Below are 14,095 nucleotides of genomic sequence, written 5' to 3'. Positions count from 1 at the left end.
ATGAATCCTTTGCTTAGAAGCTTGTTCAGTTGGCTGGATAATTCCTGCATTTCTGCCGGTGCTAGATGGTACGACGATTTTGCTACTGGGGTAGCTCCGGGAATCAAGTCGATCCTGAACTCAACTTGACGTTCTGGTGGGACTCCTGGAAGATCTTCAGGGAAAATGTCGGGGAAATTGCAGACTTCCGGAATGTCTTTAATGTCTTTCACTTCTCGTTTCTTGTCTACCACGTGGGCTAGGAAGGCATGATATTCTTTGCGAAGGTATTTTCGGGAATTGACGCAAGAGATGATTTGTAAATTGGTACCGGGTTTATCCCCATAAATGATAAGAGTTTTGCCGATTGGCAGATTAATGCAAACGGCCCTTTCGTGACAAAGTATATCGACATGGTGAAGGTTTAACCAATCCATACCGATGATGACATCAAAACTTCTTATAGTGATCGGCATTAGATCGATTTGGAACGAGTGTTCATTTAAATCTAACGTGCAGCCTATGTACATATCGTTTGTGCTTTCTGTCTTACCGTTTGCCATTTCTACTGTAAAGATCTTATTAAGTGCTTGGGGTTTTTGATTAAGTAAGTGTTTGAATTTATGACTCACGAAACTTCTCTCCGCACCACAGTCAAAGAGTATGAATGCATAAATGTTGTTGAGGAGAAACGTACCCGTAACCACTGTGGGATCGGCCATTGCCTCGTTCTGCCCTATTGCCAGCACTCTTCCTACGCCGCCAACATTCTTTGCCTTAGGCCAATCTCTCTTGTAGTGCCCAGTTTCCCCACACCCATAAATGCCTGGCTCGCTCCAGTACCAGGAACTTGGGTGATTGGTCGCGCTGGTGCCTTACAGAAACGAGCAGTGTGCCCTTTCCTGTCGCAGTTTTTACAGTGCATCTCCCGGCAATTCCCGTTGTGATGGTAATTGCATTTGTTGCACTTTGGTAGGTTTCCAGCATATTGTTTTACCGGCGTAGGGGTAACAGGGACAGCAGTGGGGGAAGTAGCGGCATGGACCACCACTATTTGCTTCTTTGAAGGTTCTTGCGAAGTTTGACCTTTCCTCTTGTTCCAAAACTTCTTCTTCTTGTTGTTGTTGGCATTGCTGTTATTGTTGTTGCTTCCTTTGGTTGGGTCTGGGATGACGGTCGTGACATCTTGGCAGACCCCATGATCGATGAGGGACTGTGCCAGTTGTTTGGCACTGTCGAACGTCGTGGGTTTGGAAGCTAGAACACTTCCTTGAAGCTGGGGCGACAGCCCCCATACATACCTTTCCACCTTCTGACTTTCTGGGGCCATCATCCCTGGGCATAGTATTGTCAAATCACTGAACCTATTCGTATAGGTTGTGATGTCCGAGCCCACCATAGACAATCCCAAAAGCTCCTGTTCAAGCTTCTGGATCTCGCCCCTTGGGCCCTACTGTCGCAGTAGCATTTGCTTCAGGTTCTCCCAACCCATGGAGTTTGCCACTACCAGAGTTAGTGACTTGACGTGTCCATTCCACCACGTTAGGGCTCATTCGGAGAAAGTACAGGCGGAAAAATTTACTTTGCTCTCTTCGGGGCATGAGCATATCTCGAACACGGCTTCCGTTTTCTCTATCCATTGGGATACAGCCATTACTCCCCCAATTCCATTAAAGGGGATGGGTTTGCTGTTGGAGAAGTCCTTATAAGTACATTCCCCGGAACGTCCCTGGTTTTGGCCATTAGTAGAGCTATTTATTCCTCCCCCTGATCCGTTGTTACTCATTTGAGCCATTGCTGCAGTTACGGCAGCTGTTAGAGCGGCCTGAAAGGTAGCAGCATCCATCGACGGAGGTGGAGGTGGTGGTGGTGTTGGTGCTCCTGTAGTATTGAAGCGTCGAGGATTTCTTCTTGGTGGCATGATTCTGCCATAAGTTAAGATACGAATTCTTGATAAGTCTTCAGAAATGATTATGGAAAGTCTTAGTATCCTATGTTTTGCGCTCCGAACATTACCGAAATTTGTAAGTGAAGGGGAAACTTTCAATAATAATTGTGTGATTTACTTAGTATCTAAAGAACTTAATGGTATACTCAAGGAAATAATAAATGCGTGTCATTCTCATTGATATTAATATTTGACACAACGATCAGGAAAATTTGACCTTACATGGGTCTAGGGTACATCAATGATAAAGGGAAAATTTGACAGCATTCGGGCCCCCGAATTGTGTACTCACAATCCGTCGGGTTTACATTTAAAGGAAAGAGTAACCCCAACACTTAGTCGATAAGTATATATATATATATATATATATATATATATATATATATATCACGTACTTCTGGCGCTATATATATATATATATATATATATATATATATATATATATATATATATATATATAGCGCCAGAAGTACGTGATCTACTCCGAGCGGGTGGCACGCTGCGGACCATGATATCTGTTTGTGGAAGTCTGAACTCGGGCTACTTGACGTTCAGCCTCGATGATGCGCCTCTCCATTGTGGCTTGGTTTTTACGGAATTCCCTTACTTCGGCTCTAGTAGCAGTAATGTCCTTCTGAAGGGAAAAGGTGTGCTCTATTGTCCGCTCATGTTCTTCGTCCAGACGACGAAGACGTACCGCAGTGACAGCAGCGGTGGCCCCAATGTCCAAGAGTTGGCTGGCATTTACTCTTTCCTGCTCGCCTTGGTTGGCAATGCGACGAACCATGACAGGGAGTGCCCTGTCAGTCGAACCCCCGTTGTTGAGGTTATAAAAGCCTCGTGTCATGTCGTAGGGTGGGCGTTGCCCTTGCTCCCTGCTCCATCGCTTCAGATCCACAGCCCAGCGGGGCGTCGGGCCCTGGAAGTTCCTTTGGGGATTTGCTGCTCCTCGGGGAGGATTGTAGACCTCGGGTTCCGAGTCAGTGCTCCCACCATCTCCTTCCTCTCCTGACTCTTCATCTGGGTCTTCCTCGGGATCCTCTTCGGAATCCTCTTCTGGCTCTTCCTTGGGGATCTCTTCGGGATCTTCCTCTGGGTCCTCCTCAATCCAGCCTCCATTACCCTGGTTAGGGTAGTAGGGATCCCCGGGAATGTGAAATCCTGCCATTTTGTCTAGACGAGAAATAGAGGCAAGAGAATTATATAAAAATTTTGGAGTAAAAGGTAACTTTTGATAAATAAAATTTTTATTTATTTGACGATTCCTAATTTTACCTAAATATCGAGGTTCGCATGATTATTATAGTTCTTATGGTATTATAAAATACTCCAATAGTATTTCAAATTTGTAAGTTTGATTCTAGTATTTCGTTTGGTAAGTTTTCGACTTGTTGCTCACTACGACCATTCCTCGACATACGTTAGTCACATCCAGGATAAATATAGTTGATCAGGCTATATTTATTCTCGATCTGCTTACATACCCCGAGGCCTAATCGTAGTGTCACAACTTGCCTTAATACTTTTGTAAAATTTTAGTTATGATACGAGACCGATGCATGCGTGTACTTATACTTTTATATAAAAAAAATACCATTTTAATTTATTAAAAGTATCGTTTATGAAAACGTTTTGTCAGAGGGTTTTAGTCCCTTTGCATTTATAGTTTGTATATCTTATGTGGTTCGATATACTTAGTTCACTATAAACAATGCTCTGATACCAATCTGTCACACCCCCAAACCAGAATGGCGGAAACATTCGGGGTGGGTGACTTCACGTAGTATCATAACAACTGAATATTTGTAAAGAAAGTAACACAACCATCATAAATATAATAAAAGTTACATCGTTGCATGTAATACATGTTTCAAAAGAATATTAAAAATATGATGATTTAAAATTTTTTGATAACAGACGCCTTAGCGTTCCCTCTCCAAAAGCTGATGGTTACCTGTATTACTGATTCCCTGAGAAATACAAGTAGTTTTGAAAAAGTGTCAACAATTAAGTTGGTGAGTTCATAAGCGTTTTTGTACTAAAATTTGTATGTCTTTTGGTAAAAATAACTGAACGTGTTTTCCAGAAAATCCAATATTTTCTATATATGTGTGATAGTTTGAAAAGGTTCCAAAGGCTGAAATGCAATAGTATCTTTCATGCTAAAATGGTGAAAGTGGATTTATACATATATAATGTAACACTGAAGGCATTTAAGAGTCTCGTAAATGAAAATATTTCGATATTCCATGTGAGATTTATAACCATGCTATTGACCCAGACTGCCTGTAACAACGTTCTTCAGGCGTTGCCGTGCTATGACGTTTGTCACCCCAGACCTGCCGGTCTAACTGTAGCTAACAGTTTAGGTGTGGGATTGTCAATCCCGTATAGATCTATACACAAGTATCACACTCTCCCTACAAGAGATTATGGTTTATAATACAGGACTTGAAATGCGTACTCGAGAGTACGGTGAAGCCGGATGTCTCACAAAACTTAGTATCAATAAATTTACGGAATGAAAAGTCCACATTACTTGTAAATAAAAGTATTTCCTTTTTATCGTGTTTATGTGAAGTTGTCATGAATATTTCGTAAACTATACCTATTATAGTTTTTCAAAGGTGTGTTCCATTTGGTGATAAAAACTTGACGTAATACCAACTTTGCATGTAAGGTGTAACTTGGGTATTAACGTTGTTTAACATTTATAAGCAGGATGTATGTAAAATATTCGAAACCATATATAACGGTGCGTATTTTAACCTAAGTTTTTCTCGTGTTTCACTTGTATTTCCCCCCTAAAACATGAAAAAGACGTGAAAATGTAGGGGTATGAACTCACCTGGAAAGTGTGATGATTTGAAGAAAACGAGACTTTACTCGGGTAGCGCTTGGACCGGGAAGTGGTAAGTTTCTTGGGATTCTCGGAGCTTCGGACCTTCGTCGGAACTTGGATATGTAACCGGGGTGTCGGGGTCGTCTCGGGATGCTAAACGTAGAGTAGAAGTGAGAGAGAAAAGGGAAATGAGCAAGGGAAGTCGGAACCATCGCATCTTATTTATAGGGGCTGGTCATGGTGCGAACGCGGGGCGTTCCTGCTGCGTACGCAGGGCGTTCCCCCTACACAGGGCGTTCCCCTGAACGCAGCGCGTTCCGAAGCTGAATTACGTCATCGGTTACGAACCTCGGATGGGACGGCGAAGATTCAGGTCTGCGAGCACGAACGCGGCGCATTCCCTCGGAACGCAGGGCGTTCCCTTCGGACCCGCCTCGAAGTGTGTGCCCAAAACTTGTAAAATCCGTAACTTTCGCGTACGAGCTCCGTTTTCGACGTTCTTTATATGCACGTGAAGGTGAGAATATAGTCTTCAACTCTCATTTAGACTTCATCAGCAAATTTTGACTTTATGTTTAATAATATATTTTTAACAGGCCGGGACAGGATAAATCCGTTAAAAATTCATAAGTTTCATCTGACGTCCGTTTTCGTCTGTCTTTTTACCGTTGTCTTACCATTGACGAGATCTTCGATAGTCATTTAGGTCGTGTTGGCTAAAAGTCGCTCGATCTCTATTTCGAGTTTTTAGCTGTCTACTGCTGTTCTGAAACTTAGAAAAATCATAACTTCCTCATACGAAGTCAGATTTGGGCGTTCTTTTTATGCATGCTCACGGTTTAACCTGATCTACGACTTTCGTTTAGATACCTAAGGCTAAAAAGTATTTTATTGAAATTTCACTTTTTACGCTTCACAGTGTTTTACTAGTTGTGTCACGGATTTTCGATTGGTCATAACTTCTTTGTTATAACTCGGATTTGAGTGTTCTTTATATTTCTGAGAACCTTAGCGTGATATCTAACACTTTCTGTATCCTAATTGAGACTTTAGAACACTTCATTTTTGACGCTATTTTTATTGATTCAAAATAGTTTATAATATTTGACTTTTTGAACATTACATTGACTCGAAATATCGGGTGGTCACAAACATCAGGACAATTTGTTAGGATTGACTTTTGAGAAGAGGTTACATATGATTTATTAATATATTATAAGTTCTAATATATTAATATGAAATCATATGATTTAAATAGTATTGATCACGAATTAGTTTGGAATTAATTTAGTGATCAAAAGAGACTAATTAAATCTATGGAGACTAATTATGGTAATTGGTTATATTTATATGTGTTGGGCTTATGATCCATATTGGACTAAGTTTATGTATGGATACATAAAGAGTTGGGCCACATGAACCATGGATCATAAAACACATGGGTATAGATTTGGGTTATACCCATGACTCTTGGAATCCTACATATAAATATAAGCTCCATAACCTAAAAATGATATACTTCTAGTTGTTGAAGTTCATGGAGGTGTTTTTTGGTGCATGAATATTTTCTCTCAAGAGTCACCTTTGTCCTAGGTGAGTTGTGATTCCATTTGAGGTGCAACACTTGGGGCACCAAGTTCTTAAAGGCCAAAGTCTTCCCTAGAAACATCAACAACATCAAGAGGTATGTCTAAAACTTGTCTTATTATACATATGTTATTTGTATGCTAGTTGTAGGCTTAAAGCTTTGGAAACCATATGCATGTATAATTAGAGAAAACATAGATCCAAAGCTTTTAGGGTTGTATGTGCACCATAGGATGTTGTAGTATAAAAAACTCAACAGATGTACCATTCAAAGTCAAACTGCTCGTCATGTATTTTCTACGAAAATCAAGCAGATTTAGGAACCCAAAGTTGTTTGATTTGATTCTTTACAAACTCTTTTTCAACTTTCTTTGAGTTAGTTTCCGATTCTTTAGTTGGGATTTTATAGTCTGAGACTAACTTTCCTTTTCCTTTAGCCTCTTTGGATGAAGCTTTCATGGGTTCACATCGACGAGGTTTTGGTTTCTCCACAGGCTTCTTTGAAAAGGCAGGTTTTAGAATAACTTTTTGTTTAGAATCCTGTGGACTACGAAAGTGATGGTGCGAAGGAGCTTTCGCATTTTGATTTGAAGGCTTTTGATTTCGAACAAAGTTGGGATTTTGGGATTGCCAAAACTGCTTCCTTTCACTGAGATTTCTTTGATATCTCGCATTCCTTTTCCGTTTTTGAGCTACAAGTTGCTCTGAGGATTTGTGGATGTTTGCCTTGGGTTTTGACTTTCTTACATGAGATTCGTTCTTCACTGATGTAGGTTCGGTTTGAATGTCCTTGGTTCCACTTGGACTTCCTTTCTCATAGCTTGAGCGATTGTTCAGTGGTTCTGCCACATATCTTCCTTTCACTCTCCAAGAGGTATTTTCTGACAAACCTAAGGTTTCGTCTGCATTGTCTATTGGAGCGGACCAGAAGTACTCATCACATCCAGCTTTGTTGTCTTCATCTACGAGGGATGTTAATTCGACTGTTTGGTTTTTATCCAGTCCTTTAGTAGCAAATACTTGGTTAGGGACAGTTTGCACTTTAGGAAAAACCATTGCTTTAGCTTTTAAAATTTCAGGTTTATCTTGAGAAATACGTGCGAAGTCAACTGATTTTTCAGAAATTAAAGCTTTCGCAGGTTCAGTTTCATTTTTCACAAATTATGAGCAATCAACCTCATCCTCTACATAAATTTCCCTCATATCACTTTCCTCATCGAATTCAGATGTATATTCAACATTAATTTTATTATGTGAACTCAATTTGGCACTCAATGAGTCGAACCTTTGTATAGCATCAGATTTTATTTGCGTCATGTCATTTTCATCCAACAGTTGTTTTAACATGTTTTTATGGTCTTTGGACTTAATGTATGATTCAATTCTTTCCAGTCCTACCCTGTAAGCATCAGAAGTTTCGTTAGACGAAACAATGGATTCACACTTATAACAATCGACGTCAATTTCGTCTTCCTTTAATTCAAGAAATGGTAAGATCATCTTGTGAATTTTCTTACCAATCTCACAATCAAGGTGCAACTGAGTAATATTGAAATAAAGCCTTTTAGCAATCAAACATAAAATGTTACGTTGTTTCAAAAGCATTAAATTGTCTCGTTGCAAATAAATCAATTGATCCCTAGACTTAGACAAATCAGACTCAATTTTCTCTATCCATATGCGCCTCTCATCACTTTTCGAAGAAACCCTGCTGATTTGATCGGTTAGGTTAGTGTTTGTCAAACGAGTTCTTTTTAAACTATCGCTAATGCTTGAAAAGGTGAATTTTAAGTCATTTAATTCAGTTTCATATCTAGACACATGTATATTTAGAGATTCAAGAATAAGATTTACCTTGCTTATCATCTGTTCGCATTCATTGATTTGTTCAGGAACTGGCCTTGTTGCGAAACAGCTATCATCTCCTCTTCCACCATCAGGGGCATTTCCCTACATCTGTGACACCTCATTTGTTACCATCAAGCATCTTCCTCTGAACTGCGAACTCTCCTCTTTCGCAACGAACGCCTTGTCATGCATGGGCCTACGAACCTCGTCATCTTCAGAATCAGTGGACCAAACTTCCACTCCTCTAAACTCATTCTGATCATCATTTTCCTGCACAATTAAACCAGACATAGATTTATCAGTATTCTTTTTCTTCTTGATCTCTTTGAGCTTTCGCATGTAGTAAGTTTCATCATCTTCTCCTTCTTTTTTCTCATTCAACCTTCGCAACATGCATTCCCTGGCCAGGTGGTTTTTACCATGACAGTAGTTGCAGTCATAGCCAGAGTCACCCATGAGCTTCTTCTCCTTCTTGTCTTCCTCCTTTTGAGAACCGTTCGCACTTTCCTCTTTTACCTTCTCCGAACTATAGTTACCCTGCCAGTTTCGGTTTTTGTTGGATGGAAACTTCTTCTTTGCGAACCGCTTTGGTTTCGACATCATTAATGCATATTCTGATGGGTTTTGAGCATTCTAACACTCCTATGGTGTACATGCAACCCTAGAAACCTTGGATCTATGTTTTCTCTAATATTCATGCAAATTTGATTTTCCAAGGTTCTCATCCCAACTAGCATCACATGGGGTACTTGTGATATAAAAAACTAGTAGAATTACATACCTTTGTTGTTGCTTGGATTCCTTAAGACCTTGTGAGCCTAGCACCCCAAATGTGATGCCTCAAATGTTTCACACAACACCACAACTCTTGGAATAACTTGAGAGAAGAACAATTTGATCACAAAATCGGCTAGCCCTCCTTGTCTTGTAATAGTTGTCAATTTTGCTCCATATGAGGTTGCTTATATAGTATGTCACATGTAGGGTTACACCATGTAAACCCTAATGTGCATGGCTTTTAATTTCCCCATGATCCATGGGTTACAACCTTCATGGAGCATCCATGGAGCACCCAATGGGTCCTAGCCCAATCTAATGAATCATGAACCATAAGACCACTACATAAGAATGAATGATTTACAAATCAATCCCCATATATTTAATTAGTCTCTTTGTGATCACAAAATTAATTCCAAATTAATCCTTGATAATACTATTTAAATAATATGATTTCATATTAATATATTAGAACTTATAATATATTAACAAACCATAAGTGTCCTTTTTCTCATTGTATCTATCTAATTGTTGAGATGCCGAGCAACCCAAATGGAGTATGCCAAGCCGGGTCAAGTATATACCATATATAGTTATGGACTTAGACAGCTTATGCAACATATTCTTCATTCGTAAGCTCATATTCTGAAAGATCGGACTCAGAACCTTCTTCTACAACTTTCTTGACCTTCACAACTAGGGCCAGAGATCCCATTCCTGATACAACTTTCGCTTCTTTTGTTACCTCATTTTCATGTGCCTTCAGGATTCCAACCAGCTTTGCTAAAGTATAATTTTTGAACTGCTCATGCGCCTTGACCTTTGAAACTACTGCCTTCCACTCAGATCGAAGCCCATTCATATGTGTGACTTTTTGTTCGATTACTTCACTTCCAATACCATGTTTCATCATCTTACTGAGAAGATGATTGTAGCGATTGAATGTTTGACTTAGACTTTCTTCAGGCTTTTGTGTGAAGGCACCAAACTCCGAAAGCAGGAGTGTCTGAGTAGAGTGTTCAAGATCTGAATCAGTGGAGTAAAGTTCCTTGAGCCTATCCCAAATAGCTTTTGCAGTATCACACAAACTAATTGTTGGATTAGTGTCTAATTCCATAACTATAATTGGTATGTACTTGACCTGATTGGGCATGGTCCATTTGGGTTGCACTTCACCGAAACAATTTATATGGATAGTCTTTTGAGAAATAGTATGTTTATGATTTATATTAATATATTATAAGTTCTAATATATTAATATGGAACCATATTATTTAATTAGTATTGATCAAGAATTAATTTAGAATTAATTTAGTGATCAAAAGGAACTAATTAAATATGGAATCTTATATATAGTATGCGCCAAGTTCATTTAGGTTGGGCTAAGCTTGCATGGATAGTCCATGGAGTTTTAACCCATGGATCCTGTGGAAATGAAAGGTCATGGGTATTAGGGTTTACATGGATGAAACCCTAATCCTCCATACTATATAAAGAGGTCCTTGGCACTTGAAATTGGCACTAGTGTGTGAGTACAAAGGGTGGGCCGATTTCTAGAAGTGCTTGCTATTCTCTCAAGTTTTCCAAGGTGTTTTGGTGATTTGTGATTCCACTTGAGGCTTCCACACTATTGGGCCTAAGATCTTAAAGTTCAAGACTTCAAGCTACATCAAAAGGTATGTCATCTAACTAGGCTTTTGTAGTATAGTTGCTTCATATCATGCTAGTTAGGATGAAACCTTGGAATATCAAATATTTGCATGTATAATAGAGAAAACATAGATCCAAGGTTTATAGGGTTGCATGTACACCATAGGAGTGTTAGAATGCTCAAAACCCTTCAGTGGTATCAGAGCCTAGGCTTGTTTTCTTTTATACTTGATGCAAATTGCTAAAAATCGAAGTTTGTATGCTGTCTGGACAACTGACTCGCCGATTCCATTAAGGGACTCGACGAGTCTATGCCTAAATTCATCCAACTCGTCGAGTTGGTTCATGCACTCGACGAGTTGGAACCCCTGACAGCATATCTTCGAGTTTTAAGGCTGGAATTAGTCTAGAATCATTACCTTAAACTGTTTTGGACTTATAAAACCTGTTTTTGATGTGGTAATGATTATGGTAAACCAATTTCAAAGTTGTTATCAAAATTTCAAGCTTTATGTGTGTTTATGTAATTCTTGAAATTGTTGATATGATTGTTCATACACTTATGAGTTTTGGTAGATCATAGGAATTATTTGTAAATTGTTGTTAGTTAATTCTTGATCTAAATGTATTTTAATGGAGTCCATAATTTGTCCTCAAGTTGTGGATTACCAAAAGTCATTTCTTTTAAAGATTTATTAAAATGCATAGGTTACAAAAAGTGAAGAGTCTTTTTGTTTTATGAACTCCATAACTTGTCCTCAAGTTATGGATGTTCAAGAGTCTCTTCATTAAAGTTTTTAAAACCTTAATTAAACTCTTAAGTTATGAAAATCCAAAAGTTTTTGAATAGTTCAAAACTTCCCCTCAAGATTTGGAATTTGTAAAGTCTCACACACACTTTAATTCCAAACCCTAGAGTTTTAAAAGTTAAAATTCAACCCCTATACTTTATAGTATTATAAGTTAATAAAATATATATATATATATATATATATATATATATATATATATATATATATATATATATATATATATATATATATATATATAAGAGAAATTCAGTCTTACCGTTAGTAGGTCACATTCACGAAGCCAGTCTATAAGGGGGTATAAGGTTGTTGCCTATAAAATGGCAGCTTAATGGGTGTCCACTCTCACCCACCACTTCCTTGACTGGTGGAGGGTCGTTATCCGAACGGGTAGGACAAGGACTATAATTTTCATTATAAGTATAATGATAAATATAAAGTAACTAAACCTTTTATAAATTCCCAATCTTAGTTACTTTAGGAAAATGTGAATTTGGTGCTAACCCCCCATGAAATTACACTTTACATTTTGCTTAAGTCGTTAGTGGAGCGCGTGTGGTTAACCGGAATGCTAACCTGGATTTAACAAGGTAGGAAAAGGGTAACTTAATGTTTATCATAGTATCGGTGGAGTGTGTGTGGTTAACCGGCACATCGATTGAGTGGTAAATATTAAGGGTACCAAGTATATTTGCATGGTTATTCACACCTTGTTTTGTGATCCTCGGCATCCCAGTCACAAAATTTGAGAGGGCACAATCGAGATTGAAACATGCCATTGAAAAGTTCAATGAATCTCAAAAGATCTAGGAGTTTCAAATCAAATTAAAAGCTAATAAATTATTTCGTTTTTCATGGTGGAAATTGGTGAATCGTCATTCGCCTAACTTCAAATATTTTATAGCTTGGATTACGACATCCCTCTTCCAAGTTATAAAATATTGTGTTGGGTCCTAGCCTTAATATTTCATATTGGGTGTTATATTAAGGACTTTAAATCAACTATCTTGAATATCTCCCAAAAGATGTCTGGTTCAGACAACTATGATCTTCCCAAATCCCTAGGAACAAGCTTTCCTAATGAAGATGATGTCCCATGGTTGGTTCATAGAAATCATACTTCTCTTTCTTCACCTCCTCCAATTATTCTCCCTAACCCACAAGTTCTTGAATAGTTCAAGGTCACTCAAGCCCTATTGGCAAGCAAGGTCTATGTGTGCTCACATCTTGGAGATGAAGTCACATATTGACAAGCCGGGAGAGTTGGGTGTCAAAGTCTTGAGAAAGTTGGTTGTTCAATCACTTTCTAAGTCACATAGTGAGTTTCCTTTGGGACTACTATGAAACAGACCATGACATGACCCTTAATGAGCAAATTTGATTAGAAGATCAACTTCCCAAACTTCCATGGACATTGACAATGGTAACATTGAAAATCCAGAAAAGCTTTCTCTTCCCAATGGAAAGGGATCGGCCATAGTCAACTCGGTTGACCAAATGGTAAAGAGAAAGGCTAAGTCTGAGACAGTCTCGTGTACCGTTCCCAAAGAGTCCATATGCTTATATTGCCAAAGAAAGGGGCATTGGTTGCAAAGCTGCCCTATTTACCTGAAAGATCATAAGGTTGGTCAAGTCAAAAAGTTTGACTCTACTTCAGGTAAGTCCACTATCTAACTCTATTAAGTTCCTATTTGGAGATTCTTATTACATGATGTGGGTGGGTCACATGTTGAAGTTTTAAGAATCAAAGGAAAAAAAAGGAAGCTTAAAGAAGAGTAAGCTGATTCTGATCGAGAAGATGTATTTCGATCGCATGGTTCGGTGATTAGAATTTTTGAGCTGTTGCTTAAGAGTTGTGATAGATTGCTTAGGAATAGATAACAACATAGTTTCCATATGCATTTGCATTGTAAGGATACGTTTTTTCTGCAAGTTTTAAATAAAAGGAAAGTTTCATTTTTATTTATTTTAAAATATCCTTACAGTGGAATTTGTGAAAAAAATTATTGTTTATATGATTCCATTAATAGCAACATTGGAGAATGGATTTGATTCTTTCGTTTGTGGTAGTGTCATAATTTACCAAACAAGGAAAGATTCTCATCAACCAAGTTTTAGTTGGATAGAAACTTGGAATTATGCAAGTTGTATTATATGGTGAATGAGAATTTTCATCTTTGTAAAATTAATACTAGTTCCTTGTTCACATGTATATGTGAGTCAAGTAAAGGACTAAGGGATCGAGTACACATTCTTGTGCACTGGTCAAGTCCACCACAAAGATCAATAAGATTATTCGTCATGATTTACTGAAGTTCAGTAAATATGGTTATACTTACAAGTTTAAGTATAATTCTGAAACATTGGAAAAGTTTCTATGTATGGCAGAACGAATGAGAATAATCAAATTTGGCAGAAAGATAAAAATTTCTCAAATCTGAAAAGTTGGGAGAGTACTTTAGTATCATGTTTTATGATCATCTTAATGATGATGAAACCATATCACAATTGATTCTCTAAGGACATCTTAGTGCATTTGTTTGACTAAGAAGAGGAATCGTGAATTGTTGAATCGGTTAAATCAAAATATGACTCATACTTAGTTCCAAAACAAGTCTTAGAGTCATACTCCAAGATTGTAACTTGAGTGACACA

General features: G+C 38.2%; 1 protein-coding gene across 1 annotated transcript in view; it reads right to left on the bottom strand.

The window, feature by feature from the left end:
* Nucleotides 1-2,405: 2,405 nt before the first annotated feature.
* LOC145164617 (uncharacterized) overlaps nt 2,406-14,095 on the bottom strand; it is a 37,435-nt gene continuing 25,745 nt past the window's right edge. Inside the window, exons 3-4 of the mRNA XM_079083324.1 lie at nt 8,211-8,474; nt 2,406-3,100 (exon numbers count right to left, since the gene is read on the bottom strand). Of these exons, the coding sequence (XP_078939450.1) occupies nt 2,406-3,100; nt 8,211-8,232 (717 nt within the window). The 5' untranslated portion in view covers nt 8,233-8,474. The remainder of the gene's footprint in view (nt 3,101-8,210; nt 8,475-14,095) is intronic.

The sequence above is a fragment of the Lactuca virosa genome, chromosome 3, assembly GCF_052849685.1.
Source record: "Lactuca virosa cultivar CGN04683 chromosome 3, Lactuca_virosa_CGN04683_v6, whole genome shotgun sequence".
Lineage (NCBI taxonomy): Eukaryota > Viridiplantae > Streptophyta > Magnoliopsida > Asterales > Asteraceae > Lactuca > Lactuca virosa.
The sequence above is the reverse complement of the archived record's forward strand: the minus strand, read 5'-3'. Positions and strand labels throughout refer to the sequence as shown.